Source organism: Cetorhinus maximus, chromosome 16, assembly GCF_964194155.1.
Source record: "Cetorhinus maximus chromosome 16, sCetMax3.hap1.1, whole genome shotgun sequence".
Taxonomy (NCBI): Eukaryota; Metazoa; Chordata; class Chondrichthyes; order Lamniformes; family Cetorhinidae; genus Cetorhinus; species Cetorhinus maximus.
Genome location: NC_135894.1, coordinates 14,626,996 through 14,648,865, shown reverse-complemented (window position 1 = coordinate 14,648,865; position 21,870 = coordinate 14,626,996). Strand labels below are relative to the sequence as shown.

The following is a 21,870-nucleotide window of genomic DNA, read 5'->3' as shown; positions in this document are numbered from 1 at the left end:
TCATGTAAACAGTTAACATTCAGAAAAATGGTACGGCAGAAGTGAAAAAGGAGAAAGTTGGAGTGCACATTCATGCCAAATCCACAGATGCAAACAATAAACTTATCTTTTTTCCCTTCGCCCAAGGGAACATGAAAACGAGCATGGAAACTGGGTATTACGAAGTTACACTGGAGCTCTTAATTTTCTTGGAATTTTTTTTTGCATTGGTGTTAAAACGAGAATTTTAATGTAGAATGGAGCTATAAAAATCATACCCTCTTTGTTGGAGCAAAAGCAGAATTAAACTGGATCCTCTTTGGGGTCAAACTGGCTCCAAGATAACAGGCCTGACATTAGGATATTGGAAAGGTGTCAAGTGTTCTGTTGCAGACATGGTAATCTAAGAATTGAACAATTCTGGTTGCAGTACTCCCAGGGACTGTTGACTATTGACCAGTCTTAGCTCATCAATTGGATCTTGATTGGTTAACCATTACAGTTTATTTACCTGTCTTCATAAACAGTCACATCTGGGCACAGTCCTTGCTCCTCTCATATTATTTCCCTCAGTGATATCATCTGCAAGTACAGGATCAGATTCTCTATGCATGCCAAAACCACCCAATTTCACCTCACCAATCTGCATTCCACAATTGCTACACACTCCTGTCTATCAAGTGCTATAGCAAGAATTCTTTCCACAACTAACCTTGGTTAGAACTAAAGATCTCATCTTCTGCGCACACTAGGACAAAATTCCCTCAGCCTAAACTGCACTAACTTCCCCCAGTGTCACCTCAGCAGCATTTGACCCTGAGCTGAATTTCCTTCCTTACATCTGATATTTTGTCATAAATCACACCACTGAGACTTTCCTGATCTTCATTAAAACCCCAATTTGAATTAATCTTCTCAAGGTTCAACCTATCTTTTTAAACAAAACACTCTCCTTGCCAACCTTCCAAATTGACAATGCCAGCTTACTTAAAACTCTGCCGGCAAGGAACTATCCCATAGTCCATTCACTAAAAAGCCAAACACCATTTGCTGTTCTACCCCAGCATATTAATTTGAACACTGAACACATATTTGAACTCCTCCACCATATGTGAGCCTAATTCTTTATGCACGCATTCTGGCTACAATGCCGGAAAGGAGCCCATTAGTTTCTTTCTTCTCCCCTTTGAGCACCCAATATACCCCCAGGCCTTTTATCTCCTGTCTTCTCCCCTACCATCACAGTGTTACACAGCTTCCACTTCTTCCTCAGATATTTCCCTCAAACCTCATGGGCAGGATTTTCAGGTTGGTGGGTAGGTGCGATTGGTGGGCCCGGAAGCTGATCGCCGCCCACGATCAGTCCCCGACCACGATTTCACACTGGTTGGCCAATTAACAGGCAGCTAGCGTAAAGCAAGCACTGAAATGCTCAGCGATGCCGAGGTGGGGGCTGGGAGGAGGGCAGGCGCTAACGTAAGCACGGCCGAGTGCTGAATAAAAGCTCACTGATTGCAGAGACTTCAAAACAATTAAATAAAGGTTTTAAAATCACAGTCAGTTACCTGAACACATTCATGTTAAAAATTCTGTCCATAGATTTTTATTTTTCTTTCATTTAATAATGGAAACCTCATCCCGCCCTTGGATGAGGTTTCATCGAAAATGCAAAGTCCACCTGGCAGATTTGCCCATCCACCAACCTTAAGATTGGATGGACCACGAAAAATCGGGGACAACTGTCTTCTTAATTGTCGGCGGGTGCGCTTCTGACACTTGTGCCCGCCCGTCAACCGAAATATCGCACAAGATGATGTCGGGACGCTCACCTGACATCATCCCACACGATTTTGTGTCCCATCAAGTTAAGCGCACACCGACATAAAAATTATGCCCCAAAGGGATGGCAGAAGGGTGGAGGGAACCGCGGGGACAAGCAGGGACAACCACGAGCCAGTTGGCCGGCCAGCGGGTGGGCGAAGGGAGGGTACGCCAGCCAGCTGGTTGGCGGGTGGGAGGGACACGAGCTGGCCGAGTGGCGGGCAGGTGGGGGGGTGGGGGGGAACGCAAGCCAGCCACCAAGCGCAGGGTACGAGGAAAGCGCAGGACACATGCGGGAGGTTTCCAAAACTCTAAGTAGCAGAAAAATGTGGTTTTCGGTAACTTGGCTTATGCCAACATTCAATTCTGAGTCAGAAGATAATGGCAAAAATCCTACTCCATGACTTGAGGCATATAAACTAGACTTTCTGGTGCAGTATTGTGGGAGCACTGCACTGTCAATGCTGCTGTCTTTGGATGAGACATTTAACAGTCTTAGTGATCAAGTAGATGTGCCAAATGTCAAGGCACTCTTCTGGTAGCTCACCCAAGTCCAAGCCACAACTCTATCCCTAAATCAATCAACAAAGACAGATAACCTCATTCTGCTTGTATACTGTTAGTGGGACTTGGCAAGGTGCAGGTTGGCTGTTGTATTTGATGACATAGTGACAGCGTTTGTACTTCACTAGTGATTCCCTGCTTATAAAACATTTCATGGCTTCATGAGGGTGTTGTAAGGCATTATGTAAATACAGGTTCTTTCTTTTGTGTAACCTAATTTTGCCCTCCAGTAATAATGTTACAGGCATCTACAGCTTATGCCTAATCATGCTGCAATGTACTTTCAATGTAACTCCTGAACCTCACAGTACATTTGGCCTATATTCGGGAATGTTTTTTGGGGCTGTTTGTCAGCTCAAAAAAAAAACCCATCAACTTATCTAACTTTTCTAGGTTAACAGGTAGGCATCTACTTTGTGTGTTCAATCCAATATTACCTATGTCTAGACGACAGCTAGAAAGATAGTTACTTCTTCCAGCCAATAATTCTAAATCAGAGCTTTGAATGGTTGCTAGCAATATATTTGCCTTTTTATCTAGGAAAGCCACAACTTTTACAAACACATCTACCACCTTGCTTAAAAGGCACTTAGCAAACTCTCCAATATAACAAAAAACCACACATGTGTTGAAATGGACATTTTGCTTTATTAATTCCATCAGGTTAAAAATCTGAGAGTCAGACATTCATTAGTAGAGTGGTCTTAAAGCAAAACCTAGAGGCCCCACACTCACTTGGAGGTAGATCATAAATGTGCTGCTAAAATGATTTCAGCTCTGGCTGAATTCAATTGGCAGCTGCAATACTCTGTTACTATGATCACCAATTCCTCCCATTAACTGGGCTGCAAACTTCACAATCAGTTGTGCACTTGCAATTGATAAAAATAAAGCAAAAATTATATTTGGCTTATTTTTAGTTTCTTCGGCATAAATGTACACTACAATTATGGCATGAACAATCTAGGCAGACTAGATCATGTTCAGCCAAATAGTTTTATGCACCCTTCATTGACTTCTCTTTTTGATCCATACAACCCGGGGAGGATGGAGCCAGTGAGATCAGACAGCATGTAACCCGGGGAGGATGGAGCCAGTGAGATCAGACAGTGATTTGCAAAAGAAGCAAATGCGATCGAGAAAAATCTTTTTCACATAGCGAGTGGTTTGGGTCTGGAATGCACTGCCTGGAAGTGTGGTAGAGGCAGGTTCAATTGGGGAATTCAAGAGGGCATTATATGATTATTTGAATAGAAACAATGTGCAGGGTTACGAGGAAAAGGCAAGAGAATGGCACTAAGTCATAATGCTCATTTGGAGAGCTGGTGCAGACACGATGGGCCAAATGGCCTCTTTCTGCACTGTAACAAGTCTGCGATAATAGTTTCTAATCCTAAATGTTAAGAAAACAATTGCTTTGAAACTTGCCTTGAGCAAGTCATATCCTTGCTCACAAGTCTAAAGTCATCATAAAATGTAATTCTACTCACTGTCCTAAAATAGTCAATTCTAAATTGCAAGGCCAAGTTTTGCAATATACAAAATTTATGTGGTGCAGCAGTCAAATCTTTGGCAGTTAAATGCACCAGCCCCTAGAAGCTGATGATACACAGCTCTATTTTTCTCCTCGTGTCCTGAAATCACTGAGCGTAATGTGGCAGTTTCACAGGCACCAGTAACCTATTGTGACGTGCCCAAGTGGCTACTGTTCACATACAAGATCTGATTGGACTTTTTTTTTTAAAAGCGGAGAACCCTGCTGGTGGCTTGGCCAACAGACATGCCTCAATAAACATTTCCAAAACAGATTAACTCTAGGATCTTGCTGTGTATGATGTATTGCTTGGCTCATCAAAAAGCAATGTATTTTGGAAATTATGAAGGGGTGAAAATTAAAGTCCTTCTTGACTATTCTTTAGTAGAAACGATTAGTAGGAAGTTATTTTTCTTTAAAACATAAAAAAATGTTAGTTATATTAAAAGCTTCCTTTTTTCTGAGAATTAAAAGCAGATCTTTTCCTCCCTTAACTTAAAACTAGCAATACCAAAATTATCTCAACATTCCTACAAGTTGAAACTGCAAACACAATGGCCAAAAAGGTCACAAAAGTATGCTATATATTTTTGACCGACTTATGTCAGTCACCAAGGATTACACTAGATTGTTATGTTTTTAAAATAAGTTTACGGCTCAGCTTCTAAGAGTCAAAAACATACATGTAGACATCAGTAAGCTCAAACTTCACAGCACAAGATTCTACTTCTTTATTCTTTATCAAATCTTTCATGTGAATATTTAAATCTTGAGATTTTCAAACTCCAGAATTCTGGAGTCAACTCTGGAACAGGAAATTACTGAGATTTGCTGCATCATAGTTTACAATAGTAATTTCGGTTTTTACCAATTCCATTGAAAGGAGATTTACCAGATAGAACTTTAGAAAATGTACAGAGAGGAATGGGTATTGACAAAGAATATATTTATTTACCACACAAAGAAATAGTGTTTCCAAATTTACTAGAGCAGTGGTAATCATCATTAGTATATGCTGCATTGATAGTATTATAAAGCTAGGTTTTACTGCCCTTAAACTTGCGAACAAGTTATAGAGTAAAACTCCTATATAAAACAGAATTTAAAAGCTGGTTAGAAGAGGAACATTGTGCGGGTAACTTCTTCAATATTAGCACAGGTTCTTTAATTCCAGCTATTAAACAGCTGTTTTTAAATTATTTTTGCAAATGCTGTTAAATCTTAGTCTAAGCTTTTTTCCTGTTTTCTTTTGCATAAGGTTTATTCGCTTCCAGACAGTGGCTATTTTATCCAATAGAATTCTCAACTGAGAATGCGTTAATGAGTCACATGAAAAATATCACTACTCCATTCTTCTGCAGAATCTCTCTCTGGGTCAATGGGAGCCAAAACCCACCTCCAGTTTTCCCTTTAAAACTAACTTAATTTTGGCAACACTACGTATTTTGACAAGAATCCAAAACAATGCTAAAATAAGTTCATGATGAAAAACAGATGAACGACCTTAAGCATCAAATGGACATGAACTCATCGAACACAAGAGCAAGGACAAACTAAATTTGCAAGCTACTTCAGAGATACAGCAAGGGGAGCAGTAAAGGGGAGCAGGTTGTAGCAGGGCATCTAATGGTATCTGCCAAGAGTTAGATATGCCCCTGTACTTTTCAGCTCAAAACATATTTGTCCACTGACTTGGTAAAACTTCAAGCTGAAAACAGTGAAGCAAGGAAAATACAAACATACAAATTAGGAGCTACAGTAGGCCACTCGGCCCTCAAACCTGCTCTGCCATTCAATAAGATCATGGCTGAGCTGAATGTAACCTCAACCCCACATTCCTGCCTACCCCCAATAACCTTTCATGCCCTTATTAAAGAGAATCTACCTAGCTCTGCCTTAAAAATATTCCAAGATTCTGCTTCCACCACCTTTTGAGGAAGACAGTTCCAAAGACTCACGACCCTCAGAAAAAATTTCTCCTCGTCTGTCTTAAATGAGCAACCCATATTTTTTTAACAACAGTGACCCCTAGTTCTAGATTCTTCCACAACAGGAAACATCTTCTCCACATCCACCCTGGCAAGACCCCTCAGGATCTCGTATGCTTCAATCAAGTTGCCTCTTACTCTTCTAAACTCCAGTGGATACATGCCTAAACTGTCTAACCTTTCCTCATAAGACAACCTGCCCATTCCTGGTATTAGTCTAGTAAACCTCCTCCGTGCTGCTTCTAATGCATTTATATCTCTCCTTAAATAAGGAGACCGGTGCTGCACACAGTACACCAGATGTGGTCTCACCAGTGCCCTGTACAACTGAAGCATAAGCTCCCTACTTTTGTAATCAATTCCCCTCACAATAAATGATAATATTCTATTAGCTTTCCTAACTTGCTGCAAATTGCCTTTTGTGATTCATGCACAAAGACACTCAGATGCCTCTGAATCTCAGAGCTCTGCAATCTCTCACCAGTTAGATAATAGCCTTTTTTATTCTTCCTGCCAAAATGGACCATTTCACATTTCCCCACATTAAGCTCCATTTGCCAGATCTTTTCTGCAATAACCTTTGATGTGTCACCTTATCAAATGCTTTCTGGAAATCTTAGTACAGTACATCCACCAGTTCCCCTTTATCCACAGCACATGTGACTCCTTCAAAGAACTCCAATAAATTGGTTAAACATGATTGCCTTGAATTTTTCTAGTGCCCTGCTATAACGTCTTCAATAATAGTTTCTAACATTTTCCCTATGACAGATGTTAGGCTAACTGGCCTGCAGTTTCCTGCTTTCTGTCCCCTTTCCTTTTTGAATAAAGGAGTTACATTTACTATTTTCCAGTTTACTGGAACATTCTCTGAAACTAGGGAATTTTGGAAAATGAAAACCAATGCATCAACTATCTCACTAGCCACTTCTTTCAAGACCTTAGGGTGAATTCCATCCAAACCCGGGGATTTGTCAACCCGCAGCCCCCCAATTTGCTTAATACCATTTCGCTGGTGATTATAACCTTTGAGTTCCTCCCTCCCATTTCCTGATTTACATCTATTTCTGGGATGATACTTGAATCCTCTGTAGTAAAGACTGATGCAAAATACCTGTTCAATTCATCTACCATCTCCTTGTTTTTCACTAATTCCCAGACTCAATTTCAATAGAACCAACGCTCACTTTGTTAACTCTTTTCTTATTTAAGTATCTATAAAAACTCTTACTATCCTTCTTTATATTTCTAGCTAGCTTTCTCTCGTACTCTAATTTTTCCTTTCTTATTAATCTTTTAGTCATTCTTTGCTGTTCTTTATAATTCTGTCCAATCTTCTAACCTAGTACCCTGCTTTGTGCAATTATGTGCTTTTCGTTAAGTTTGATACTGTCTTTAACTTTTTTAGTTAACCACAGGTGGTGGGTCCTCCCCTTGGAATTTTTCTTTCTCATTGGAATGTATATATTCTGTGTAATGTATATATTCTGTGTATTCTGAAATATCCTTTAAATGTCTGCCACTGAATTTCTATTGACATATCCCTTAACCTCATTTGCCAGTTCACTTTAGCTAGCTCAATGTTCACAGCCTAATTGGCCTTACTAAGTTTAAAATAGTCTTCGACGCACTCTTCTCTCCCTCAAACTGAATGTAAAATTCAGTCATATTGTGATTGCTGCTACCTAAAGGTGCCTTCACTATAATCCTATCGGTTTGCACAACACTAGGTCTAGTATAGCCTGCTCTCTGGTTGGCTTCAGAACACACTGTTCCAAGAAACTATCCCAAAAAAATTCGATGACCTCGTCATCTACACTACCTTTGCTATTGATTTTTCTAGTCTGTGTGTAGATTAGAATCCCCCATGACTACTGCTGTACCTTTCTAGCAAGCTCCCATTATTTCTCTTATACTTTGTCCTACAATTAGGGGGTCTGTACACCACTCCCACAAGTGACTTCTTGCCTTTATCATTTCTCATCTCAACCCAAACGGCTTCTCCATCCTGGTTTCCTGAACTTAGGTCATTCCTTTCTAATGTGCTAACACTATCATTAATTAACAGCGCCATCCCTCCACCTTTTCCTCACTCCTTTTCCTTCCTAAAAGCTACATACCCTTCAGTGTTCAGGTCCCAATCTCTGTCATCCTGCAGCCATGTCTCTGTAATGGCTATCAGATCGTACTTATTTATTTCTATTTGCACTATCAGTTCATCTGTTTTGTTTCGAATGCTATGTGCGTTTAGATATAGAGCCTTTAGCTTTGACCTCGTTATTTTTGTAGCATCGAGCCTTATCTGTTGATTTACTGTTAGATTTGTACTCCATCCCTTCCTGTCACAGTCTGTTTATCCTATCCCATATTAGTACCCTTCTTTCTTGGCTTGTCTCTACTCTTTGGTTTACCATATCTTGCCAAATTTGTTCCCTTGCCCCCACTATTTAGTTTAAAATCCTCTCTACTTCCCTAGTTGTGTGGCTCGCTAGAATACCAGCCCCAGCACGGTTCAGGTGTAAATCATCCCAATGGTATAGTTGCCACTTTCCCCCATACTGGTGCCAGTGCCTGACAAACCAGAACCCACAATTCTCCCACACACCAGTCTTTGAGCCACGCATTCATTTCTCTAATCTTATTTGTCCAAAGCTAATTTGCACATGGCTCAGGTAATCATCCAGAAACTATTACCTTTGAGGTTATGCTTCTTAATTTGGTACCTAGCTCCTCAGTGACTATGCAGAACCTCCTTCCTTGTCCTGCCTATGTCATTGGTACCTATATGCACCACGCCCACTTGATCCTCCCCCTCCCACTAAGTTCCTCTCCACCCTGAGCAAATGTCCCAAACCCTGGAACTGGGCAGGCAACATAGCATTTGGACTCTCGCTCTCAGGGAACAGTGTCAATCCCTCTTACTATGCTGTCCCCTACTACCACTACATTCCTTTGTGCTTCTCCCACTCGAATAGCTTCCTATACCTCAGTGCCATGGTCAGTCAGCTCATCCATCCTGCAGCCCCCAGTCTCATTCAAACAAGCTGAAAGCACCTCAAACCTGACTGACAATTGCAGAGGCTGACATTCCTGCCCTCTGGGCTCCCTTACCTGCCTCAGCTGCAGTCACAGCCTCTTGTCCCTGACCACCTTCCAAATCAGAAGACCCTATCCTAAGGGGTGTGACCGCCTCCTGATACAAAGCGTCCCTGACGTGTCACAGTGCCCGCAGCTCAGCCTCCAACTCAATGATTCTGAGCCAACGCTCCTCAAGCTGCAGACACTTACTGCAGGCGTGCTTGCCCTGGATCATACTGGTATTCAAGAGCTCCCACATGCTGCAACATTGACACATCAGCGGTCCTGTCAGGCTTATGTGCTTTAATTAATTACTTAATTATTTTATTCATTTATTTATTTTTTCTTTATATATTTATTAATCTTATTACAAATTCCTGTACTATTTTAAACCTTAGGAATAGAATAGACCCGGATACTCACCAAACAATTCGCTTCTTCTCCTGTAGTACAGCAAGAACCAATTCCAAAAGGGTGAAAAGGTTAGATACAATCTCCCTCCCCACCAAACTCCCTCAGCTCACCAAATTCTCTCAGTCCATTGAGGTCGTACTGAGAATGTCCAAATTTATGTATTCCGAACAAAGGGACTACCTGAGCCCAGATACAACAAAGACCAGTTCAAGATAGTTTCCTTAATTAACTATTTCAGCTGCTGCCAGCGGATAGCTTCTTTCTCCCTGCTTAGGCCCCTGGTTGAGGCTTAGAATTTAAACAGGGCTTGCAGTTAAATGTTAAATGCAAACAATATTTGATTTTTAGGAAGATATTTAAGTTTCCCTCAGCTCACAAAACTCTCTCATTCTGTTGAGGTTGCACTCCAGTCAGGAGAAATAGAGCAATCTGGAACCTGAACAGGCCAAAAGGCTGTGCACCTCCTTAACAAATCAGGTTGAAGGATTGAGAAGTAAACAGCAGAGGGAGTATAAATTAGAGTGGGTTAATGTAACATCAAAATTAGGTATAGAATGAGAAAGAGAGGGGGAAACAGAAGTTAAAGTACAAAATCATAGAATAGTTACAGTACAGGAGGCCATTTGGCCCATCATGTCAGTACAGGCCTTCTGGAGGAGCAATTCATCTAGGATCACTATCCTGCCTTTGCCCTACAGCGTTGCAATTTTTTTCCTTTTCAGATATTGATCCAATTTCCTTTTGATAAGCCACAATTGAATCTGCCCCCACCACTCAAAGGTAGTGCATTCAAGACCCTAATCCCCTCGCTGCATGAAGTAGTTTTTCATGTCACTATTGCTTCTTTTGCCAAATACAGCAAATCTGTGCCCTCTGGTTCTCAATCCCTCCACCAATGGGAATAGTTCCTCCCCATCTACTCTGTCTGGACTTATCATGATCTTGAATACCTGTATCAAATCTCCTCAACCTTCTCCAATCTTTCTATGTAACTGAAGTGAGAAAAAGAAAATTGAAAGAAATGCTTTTCAAAAATCAAATCACTTTTTAAAAAAATCTCCAACAATGAAAACCTGAAGAAACAAGACTCCATACCGGAGTATATTTCCAGTGTTAGAGATGTTAATTAGCAGCAACTAACAATCATCATCTTGTTAAAATTGTACTTATACTGCAAATGACAAGATTTCCCTCTCTGTGGCGAGTTTAGTTCCAATCTGCCATGCAAATATAGCAACTTCATGACATTATGCTATCTAGAGAATAATTTGCCTCCTTTACTGATTAGTTTAGATTCAAATGAACAATCTTTCCAAAAATGATGATTCAAGAGAAAGCAGGAAAATCAACCTTTGCCAAGTGCATTCAAAATAGGCAGTACTTCTTCACAAACAATGTTCTCTTGCTGAAAGGGAAGTACAAAACTGCCTTGGCTACAACCTTTGATAAGACAAGTAAGGTGGAGGGAAGAAAGTTGGGGAGGTCAAAGAGAATATGGGGTTAATCAACACATATGGATCTTCCTTTGCCAGAAAAATAATTTTTTGGTACCAGGGCATTAGGCTCTAGGGTCCTATAATACTAAAATTAATATTGTACTTATAAGTGCCTCACTTTTTATATTTTTGTTATCATTCCTTTAAGCTCATTTGTTACTCAGGTGAGCTCCTCAAACACCTAACATGATGGTAAGAGCTGCCTTGAATTGAGTTTTTTTTTAAGGTAGTTGTGTAGCAACTAGCTAAATGTAACAAAAAGGCAACAAGCAGAGGGGATCCAGTCCTGTTACACTCATTTTTTGTCCAAATCTTGTTCAGTAGGGTTCAGCAAGGGCTGTGTCTTCCAGTAGGGAGACTTCTTAAAAAAGAGTCACAGTTTCTGGCACCTGACATCCATCCAGCTCTAGGGTTGTTGGCAGTGACTTAACAGCAGTCCGCAAAGGAATAGTGTTATGATGTGGCAGATGATGTGTGCCAGGTGGACCAAATCCACAAGGGAAACTTGGTTGCACTATCACAACGGTTTGGCAATTTGTATTTATTACGAGAAGATGTGTGCACTGAATTCAGAAGTAATGAGTCCGCAAAGACCTTTAGAGATTTTAAAAAGTTAAATTAAAATATTTATTAACAAAATAAAAGATTTCAAGCACATACATAAGACTACTTAATACTAATAACAATGCCTAAAATTCATAATTAACCTGACTCCCAGTTACACATCATCTTTAAGCCAACAGTCCAAAATAGATTTCAGATTTAAAACAAAACCAGCAAGTTAACACAGTACCCGTTTGACAGTGGAATTCCAAATAGCTTTCTCCATCTTTAGTTACTGGACATAACAGAGTTATGCTCAAATGGCTGGAGGCTTCTTGAAGGCTGTTTCACACACTCCTGTTAGATCTTACATGGCCCTCACCTCACATCGCCTTTCATTCTCCTTTATATATGTTTCTCTCTCTTTAATATGTAAATTCCATTGTTAGGATCTTTGGAATGCTACCTTTCCCATAATATAAAAGCTTTCATGTTGCCAATATTATCAGTAACCTTTGGGAAAAGCCTCGCTTATCTGGCTAGTTGTAAACAGAAAACATCCCTTTGAAATCCAAACAATCCCTTCACTTTGGGGAAAAAGAGCCCTTGTTTCCAAACTGTTACATGCTTTGGTATTAAAGTATAATGCATCTTGGGTGGCAACATATCAGCCCTGTGATACAGTTCATCCAATACTGAAGTCAATCAAACAGTTATCATCCATTTTGCACTGCCATCCAAAGTAACCTTCAACCTCTTGATATGCTTTCATGTGATGATGTTGAGACAAAAATAAGTCATTTAACCCTCCCAATGGAAAGCAGAACAATTTTTGCAGAACATACAAGTGCCAATTTTAATAGAAACATGAGGGTTGCTAAAAATAGAACCTGTAAACTAAGAAAAAAACATTAAGCCAAAATATAATTGCAGTTCTGTGTAAACAGCACTAGCTAGCAAAAATGACTGCTTACAGTTATTATGGGCAGACTCATGATTAAGTTTAAGTTCATATTTAAGATAATGAATTGTAGTTTATATCATGCACAATTCATCTCCCCAAGATCAGTCCTAAAAAAATCTTAAACTGGTTTAAGATTACATTTTACTAAATGTTGGACCATTGCAATGTACTTAACACAGTTTGTTTAAAACATCAACTTTCAGCTGAGGACTCATTCCATATTGAAAGCATAGACAAAAATAATGCAAGAAATACAGTTTATAGCATTGTATAGAAAGTTGTATATTGAATTTACATAGTGCATTTCATGACTTTGGGACATCCCAAAGCACCTTATAGTCAATTGAGTACTTCTCAAAGTGTACTTACTGCTGTAATGTTGCGATATGCAGCAGCCAATTTGCACACAGCCAATACTGGAGCAGGAGGGGCTACAATGAGAAGCTGAGTGTCATTTAAGCATCACACTGGTCTATTACCACAACTGGTGGGAGTGGCCATGAAAATGAGTGCTAACAGCAGAATAGTATTCAGCAACAAGTGGAACTGTATAGCATACACAGCTAATTTGAATTAATATGGTGGCTTACTGGTTATGGTACTGGACTGGCAACCCTGAGGTTGCGAGTTCAAATCACACCACAACAATTTGTGAAACTGAACTCAACAAACCTTGTTGTGGTCTTTGGCTTGGCGTTAGTGTCAAAAATGATACCAGTTAAGTTGTAGTAAAAACCAAAATAGTTCAATAATGTTCTTCAGGGAAGGAAACTTGTCACCCCTATTCTGTTTGCCCTATGCATGATTCCAGGCTTTCAAAGTGCTGCTGGGCAGTCAGCTCCTTGGGAAGCTCCTTAATGTGCACGTCTACCTTGGCCATCTGCTGCCCTTACTTCCCGATCTCCTGTCTTCCATTGGTTAAGTTCCTCTTATGGGTGCATTTTAGCCATAACAAGTTAACCGCTAGTTTAAATCACCAGTGTCCAAGCCCCCATCTGATCACACCGGTTCTTTGCCTTCCTTAGTGAGCATTGGATCTTTTCAAATTTGCCTTCCAAATTTCTGTATTAAACTGCATTATCAAGATTTCATTTCTGCACCAGGCTACACAGTGAAATTCAGCTGTTGTGTTTGAACTGCCTCTCAGTTGCTTACATTTTTAAATAATTTTGATCATCTTACAGCCCTTCTTCCACCACCTCTATTCCATCTTGATCCTGTGACAGGCCTCCTGAATTTTCAGCCTCAACTTCCAGTTCCCTGTCAGCTAAGTATATTTTCCACCGCTCCTTAGACTTAGTGACTTCCAATTCGCATAGTTTTTTTTCCTGCACCCACAGCCAATTCTGCACACTTCCTAGATCTTCATTACCATGGACTAACTCCATCAGTGTGTCCACCAATAATCTACCCATCAAATAGCTTCAGCATTTCACTCCTCACATATCTGGCTCCAGCCTTGGAAAACAATTCATCAATGCACCACGCTGATCCACCACACACAGATCCACTTAATCCCATTGGGAAGCCTACTATAGTCTACCCTCCATAAATGTATCATCCAAAACTCTGCTGCCCATGTCCTAACTCTCAAATAATCCCTATCTGCCCTGTGCTCATTGATCTGAAGTGGCTCCCGGTTAAGCAAGGCCTCAAAGTTCAAATTCTCACCCTTGTTTTCAAAACCCTTCACGGACTTGCCCTATCTTAATCTCCTACAGCCCTACAGCCCTCCGAGACAGCTGTGTTCCCCTAATTTTGGTGTCTTGAATACCCTTGATTTTAATCATCATTGGTGACCATGGCTTAAATTCTGGATTCCCTTGATGAACTTCTCTGCCTCTTTCTTCCTTTAAGATGCTACTTAAAACCTCTCTCTTTGACAAAGCATTTGGTCATCTGCTTGAATATCTCCTTATATGGCTGAGTGTCAAATTTTGCTTGACAACTCTCCTGTGAAGTACCTTGGTGTTTTACTATGTTATAGGTGCTAGACAAGCACAAGTTGTTTTTGTTGTGGGTGGTTCTCAACATCCTTTGAAGTATGCTAGCAAGATATCTTGGGGTTCTTTGGATGCAGTTTCAGAAAAGGTTAACTGGCTGATTCCTGTGATGACAGGGTTGTCTTACAAGGAAAGGTTGATCAGGTTGAGCCTATACTCATTGAAGTTTAGGAGGATGAGACGTGATCTTATTAAAACATGAGATTCTGAGGGGGCTTGACAGTAAATGTTGAGACGCTGTTTCCCCTTAGAGCATGGCTTAAAAATAAGCTGTCTCCCATTTAAGATGGAGATGAAGATGAAGAGGAATCTCTTCCCTCAGAGGGTCATTATTCTTTGAAATTCTCTCCCCAGTGATTAATGGAGGCCGAGTCATGGAATATATTCAAGGCTGAATTAGACAGAATTTTATTCGACAAGGGTTGAGGGTTATGGGAGACTGAGGAAAATGGAGTTAAGGTCATGATCAGTTCAGTCATGATCTTATTGAATGGCAAAGTAAGCTCAAAGGGCCAAATGGCCTACTCTTGCTCCTATTTCTTATGATCTTATGGTCAAACAGGGTTTCAAATATTTTGATTGCATAGCTGCAAACTGATACCACTGAGCCAAGGCCAACATTTATATTGACCAGCAAATGTTTTACTTGTATATAGACATTACTAAAACTACATTCCAATATAAAATTCCTTGAAAGGTACAAGCCTGAAAATATACTGAAACATGGAATACATTAAACTTTGAATTTGAGGAAATTAGAATACTATTTCTAACTGGTTGTCAAAACAATTATTGTGAAAATAGCATATCTAGGATTGAGTCAGTAGAGCAGAGTCTACTCCAAGTATTTATGATCTGAATATTGGAAAACAAAACATGGTATTTTTTTCAGCCAACTTGCCAACCAAGTACTGATGGATGAGTTCTATGAACAAATGTGCACTGTGGGGGGGGGGACACAAGCCACAACAGACAGTGAGCTATCAATTCTGCGCTAATTATATTAGTCTAACTAAAACAGGAAGAGGAAACTAATAACAGATGCGGAGCCAACAATTGTTGTTGCATTATTTTTCCATTCATTCACAGGCCATAGCTGTCACTGGTTTCCCTGGTTTGGCACAATGGAGTGTCTTGCTCAGCCACTTCAGAGGGTAGTTAAGTATTAAGCCACAATGTTCTGGGACTTCAGTCACATAGACCAGAACAGGGAAGGACAGCAGGCTTCTTTCCCTGGAGAGCATTAATGTACCAGATTGGTCTTTAATGACACTCCAACAGCATTAGTGTCACTGATTAGTGTTTCTAGATATTTTAAACAGAATTCAAATTTTCAAACAGCCATGGTGGGGCTTGATAAAAAAAATTATTGCACTTACATAGCACCTTTCACAATCACCAGGCATCACAAAGTGTTTTACAGCCAATTAGGTACTTTTTTTTTTTCAAATGTAGTCACTGTTGTAATGTATGAAACGTGGCAACCAATTTGTGCACAGCAAGCTTTGACAAACAGCAATGTGATATAATGACCTGATGATCTGTTTTTGTGATGTTGATTGAGGATAGACATTGGCCATGACACCTAGGGTAACTCCCTTGCTCTTCTCCAAAATAGTGACATGGGATCTTTTACATCCACCCGAGGCAGTAAACAGGGCCTGGGTTTAACTTCTCATGCAAAAGGCACCACACCTCCAACAATGCAGCCCTCCCTCAGTACACCATGGGAGTATCAACCTTGATTTTCTGTTCAAATTCTAGAGTGAAACTTGAACCTACAGCCTCCTGACTCAGAGGCAACAGGGCTGACAACTGATCCATGGCTTACCTGAACAGGTATTTTCTGCATTCCAAGCATACATAAGCACTCCACTACGCAACCTATGCAGCTTTATGCAGGATTACTAGTCCAGTGACAGTACCAAAATGCCACCATTCTCCACCCCCCCCCCACCCCCCCTGCAAACAGCTTCATGCGTAAATGATCTGGTTCTAGCTTTTAAGGTTATTACACTCCCTTGATCAGGATTCCTCAACCAGGGGAAATCTCCCAAATTCTTTAATAATCTCAAAGGTAAAATACTGAGAATCTGAAATGAAACAAAAAACGCTGGAAATACTCAGCAGCTGAGGCAGCATCTGTGGATGGAACAGAAATGGAATCGCCCAATCTTTTTATGCCTCCAACCCCATCAGGAGGGCCTGAGGGCTCTTCGGTTCTTCTTTGAAAAGCAATCCAACCAGTTTCCATCCACCACCACGCCCCTCCACCAAGTTGAACAACTTGCCCTTTAATCAACTCACTTCCTCCAAATAAAAGGTGTTGTTATGGGTACCCACGTGGCTCCTAGCTATGTCTGTTTTTTATGGGATACGCGAAACATTCCTTGTTCCAATCCTACTCAGGACCCCTCCTTCACCAGTAGACTGATGACTGTATCAGTGCAGTTTCCTGCCCTGAACTGGAAAACTACTTAAAACTTTTCTTCCAATCTCCACTCTTCTCTCACGTTCATATGGTACATCTCCAATTCTTCCCTTCCCTTCCTTGAACTCTCCGTCTCCATTTCTGGGGACAGACTAACAAACATTCATCATAAGCCCACTGACATCCACAGCAACCTCAACTACGCTTCCACGCACCCAGTTTCCTGTAAGGACTCTATTCCATTCTCCCAGTTTCGCAACTTGCATCACGTGTTCTGGTGATTCAACCTTGCAAACCAGCGCTCCTGATAAATCTTCCTTTCTCCTCAACTGCAGATTCCCATCTCGCCGCCACCACCACCTGCGCCTCCCACCCCCGCCACAAGATTGTGGTTTTCAGGGTCCTCCCCTGGGTCTGACCCTTTTCCTGTACTTCTGCTCTCACTCCTTTCCCTCCTTCTCAGAACTACGATAGGGCTCCCCTTGTCCTAATTTTCCACCACGCCAGTCACCATATTCAATAGGTCATCCTCTTACATTTTCGCCATCTCTAGCATGATGTAATCATCAAACACAGCTCCCCCTCCTCTCCCAGCATTCCGAAAGTACCATTTCCTCACAACACCCTGGTCCACTCCTCAATCACCCACAACATTTCATCCCCTTCCCACAGCGCTGTTGCATGCAAGTGCAGGAGATGCAACATCTGTCCTTTTACCTTCTCTCACCTCAATATCCAAGGTCCCAAACACTCCTTTCCAGGTGAAATAACAGTTTATGTTTACTTCTGTTATGACGCAGCAGGTGATGTGTGCCAGGTAGCTCAAATCCACTAGGGAAACATGATTGCGTTATCACAACAGTTTTGTAATTTGTATTTATTCCGAGGTGTGTGTTCCAAATTCAAAAGGAATAAGTCCACCAAGACTTAGATTTTTTTTAAGAACTAAATTAAAATATTTATTAAGAGATATGATTCCAAGCACATACATAGAACTACAAATCACTACTATAATAACTCCTAAAATACCTAATTAACCTGACTCCCAGTTACACCCACTTTAAGGCAACAGTCCAAAAAAAAAAAATTTTTTAAATTTTAAACAGATCCAGCAAATTAACACAATACCCTGGGCAATGGAATTCCAAATGGCTTTCTCTTCCAGCTTCAGCTTCGGTAGACAGCAGGCTTATGCACAAATACTGGAGGCTTTATTAAGGCTATTTCACACACTGTTAGATCTCACAATGCCTTCTCCTGACACATTGCCTCATTCTCCTTTATAAATGTTTCTCTCTTTTTAATATGCAAATTCTATTGTTTCATAAGTCTTTGAAACTGCATCTCCCTCATAACAAAAACTTTCATGTTGTCACTGTATATTGTCAGTAACCCTTGGGAAAAATAAACACCTTGCTTGTCTGGCTATTTGTAAACAGACTGAGATCCCTTCGAAATCCAAATCCCCTTTCATCTATCTAAAAATGCAAATTCCCTTTACACCTTACATTCTAGGCCAGCACCCATGTTTACTCATTAGCATGTCAAGCACCTAGCTTCGTTTGATGAGTCAAAGCCTGCAGTCTATCTGACTTCAAATTTAATTAAATCACACACACACACAGACCCAACTACTTAACCCCATAAACCTACTTTACAATAAACCAAAAAAAATTATGAAAATGATTATACTCTCATGACAACTTCTTTCAAATTAGTATACTGCATTCGCTGCTCACTAAGTGGTCTGCTCCACATCGAGGAGACCAAACACAGATTGGGTGACCATTTGGAGAACGCCCCAGTTCAGTCCACAAGCATGACCCCAAGCTTCCAGTGGCCTGCCATTTTAATTTTCCATTTGCACTAACACTTCCCTCCCAGAAGGAAAAACCAATAAAACTTGGAAATGATTGGTACTGGCCCAAACTGATCTTGTATACCTTAAAATGGAACTCCAGTTCGGACCAGTACCAGTCATTTCCAAGTTTTACTGGCTTTCGCTTTTGCTCGGCCTAGTGCAGTATTTCAATGAAACTTAATGCAAGCTCGAGGAACAGCACCTCACCTTTCAGTTAGCACTTTGCAGTCTTCCACGCTCAACATTGAGTTCAACATTTTCAGACTGTAATCTCGTTTTCTATTTTGTTGCTTTTACTTTGCATGCTTCAGTCTGAAATCATTCTTTCCTCCTGATTTTGCTTTCAGACAGCATTTGTTCAGTATTCTGCCATTCACACTTTCTCTGAACGCATCTTTTATTTATTTACTTATTCCATTATCATACCCTTTGGCTCTGCACCACCAACTCTGATGCCATTTAATGTGTCCTATCTTCTGCCCTTCTCTATTTTCTTATTCTACCCGATTTCACCTGCTTGAAACCTATTACTTTTCTAATTTTGCCCATCTCTTATGATGGGCCATCTACCTGAAGCCTAACTCTGCTTTTCTCTCCATAGATGCTGCCTGACAGAGTTTCCAGCATTTTCTGTTTTTTGTCTTTAATCATCTCAATGAGATCTCAATCTCAAACAATTAATCTACAGCCTTCAGAGGAACATAAGCGTAGTCCGAGGAAACTGTTTTCTTAGTCTAAGCCTTATATCCGTGGTTTCATTCTGGTAAATCTGTACTATACCCCCTCCAAGCCAAATATATCCTTACTAAGCTGCAGTATGCAGTACCCCAGATGCAGTCTAACCAGCTCTTGATACAACTGTAGCACAGCTTCTACCCTAATAAATTCCAGCCCCCTTAAGATAAATGCTAATATTTCATTCGCCTTCTAATTATTTTTTTTTAAAACTATACCTGTTCACTAGCTTTTAGCGATTTTTGCAGATGGACTCCTAAATCGCTCAGCTCCACAGTTCCTGGCTTCTGACCATCAAGAAAGCTAGATCAGAGGTTTTGCTCAAGTCCAAAGTTGATGGCTGTATAATTATTCAAAATGAAGAATTCTGAAATGTTTGTGATTCAAGTCATATTACATCATTATTCATGTACCAATAGCTTCATACATACTTCACCAAGTACTTCAATGATTTCACCGATTTTCAACTCCAGTTCGTCTTCATTCTGAGGAGCATAACTAAACGCCACTTGACATCTTCTTGATCTAATTTTTTCAGCTGAAAAAAAATCAAAACCACATTGTAAGTAATCCCGTACAGGAATGAAGCATTTTTTACACAGTAAAACAAACGAATGTTCTGACAAAGTGGATTTGTATAATAGGTACAGTTTGCAGGTGATGATTCAATTTGATTCCAAATTCAAACTATTCATGTTAGAGAGTCAGAAGTACATAAGTTTAAGGAGATGCTCATTAATAGTTTGAAATAAATATTGTGAAAGATTTTGTTTAATTTTCCTTTAGACGTATTTCTACTTATTGCTATCTTAGAATACATTTGCATGGGAACATCTACTATTACAGTACCTAGGCGCAACAGAAGTAGAACTGGAGTCACCCTGTGAAGTATGCAGACTGGAATAATTGGGCATCATTCCAGCATAACAAGTTTGCCAGTGCAATTAATTTTCCAAGCATCAACTGGCTGAAACAAGTGGGTCACGCAAAAAGTTAAAACAGATTTCAGAAGTACCTACAAAATATTAGGAAACATACTGTGCTATTAAAATTAACAAATCTGTAAAGTTCCTGATGCGAAGATTCATTCCCAGAGAAGTCTCCCCTTTGCACAAAAGCACATGCAGAACAACGTTGATACTTTTTGGTCAAAACTGTGACTCTGAAATTGCCAACCCCATAATTATTCAGTTTTGATAGTGCCTCCTGCATCAGAATAAAACTGCAAGCTTTGCCTTCAATCAATGCAAAACAAGTTACACTTGATCTGTATCACAGCATAAGTGATAGGTCAAGAATTGTGAGAGAGCTATTAGTAATGATCAGCACCAAACCAAATTAAACTTTGAGATTCAAATTTAGCAAAATTTATCATTCTTTTGGATGTCCCTGTGTCTTTGAACATCACACCAAATGCAAAAGCAACAAAGTGCCTTTTTGCACATGCATGTACAGTAAGATTGTCAACGACTTATTATTGGAAGTTTCACCATATGCTTTCCTGTCTTCACATTCCTGCCATCGGTCGTCCAACACATCCATCCTCACCATCTTTCCATACCAATGGAAAAGCGAACAGAATCTTTTTACCCGAATGGATGATTTGTGACTCCTAGTCAAACAGCCTTTCCTCCAACACCACCACCCCCCACGTCCATTTCGCAAATTTTAATATGTAACGAACAAACATGTTCAAAGAAAATGGAAAAAAAAATAATGCGCATTTAATTTTTCTGGGACATTAATCTTCAATTCCTGAATTTCCCAGGACAATCTTGAAGCGTTGACAACTTTAATCTACAGCTTCATTTTACACATTCAGCAGTGAGGCCAATGGTGACTAACTTCACGTGACAAAGATATTAGGATCTTGTCCTCATCATCCAACCGACATGTCCAGATGTCCCAGGCAGCGATGAGAGAAAAGGATAATATAGCATCCTGTTTTGCCACAATGCTAGCCATGGTTCGGTTAGTAGCACCCTCACCTGAATTATAAGGATACGGGTTCAAATCTCACTCCAAAACACAAAATCTGAGGGAGTGCTACACTATCAAGAGGTCCCATCTTTTCTATGAAACATTAAGCCAAGGCCCCATCTGCCCTGTCAGAGGTATGCAAAAGATCCCATGGCATTTTTTAAATAAGAAAGGAAGTGTTCTACCCAGGCCCAGGAGGAAAAAAAAGTTCAAAATTATCAAATGCCATTAAAGATCCGTAATACAGGCACCAGTAATACTGGAGTTCCATTTTGAGGCATACAAGACCAGTTCGGAGAAGTTTAACCAGTATCCTTCATTTCCAAGTTGGACTTTTTTTTTCTTTTGGGGGGGGCCAACATCTATCTCTTTAACTAACCAACATAATTAAAAACAGGTGATCTGGCCATTATCACATTGCTGTTTGTGGGAGTTTGCTGTGTCCACCTTGGCTGCCACACTTTCTATATTGCAACATT

The 21,870-nt window shown here is 40.3% G+C and overlaps 1 protein-coding gene across 5 annotated transcripts in view; it reads right to left on the bottom strand.

The window, feature by feature from the left end:
• The window catches only part of sh3kbp1 (SH3-domain kinase binding protein 1), a 261,615-nt gene that overhangs the window by 115,421 nt on the left and 124,324 nt on the right, over positions 1-21,870 (bottom strand). For 4 of the 5 annotated variants that reach the window (XM_078559394.1, XM_078559396.1, XM_078559395.1 and 1 more), the window contains one exon: positions 19,843-19,949. In XM_078559394.1, coding sequence (XP_078415520.1) covers positions 19,843-19,949 — 107 coding nt within the window. Of the gene's footprint in view, positions 1-12,750; positions 12,807-19,842; positions 19,950-21,870 lie in introns of those variants that run through there. The other variant, XM_078559398.1, reaches the window with a different exon arrangement.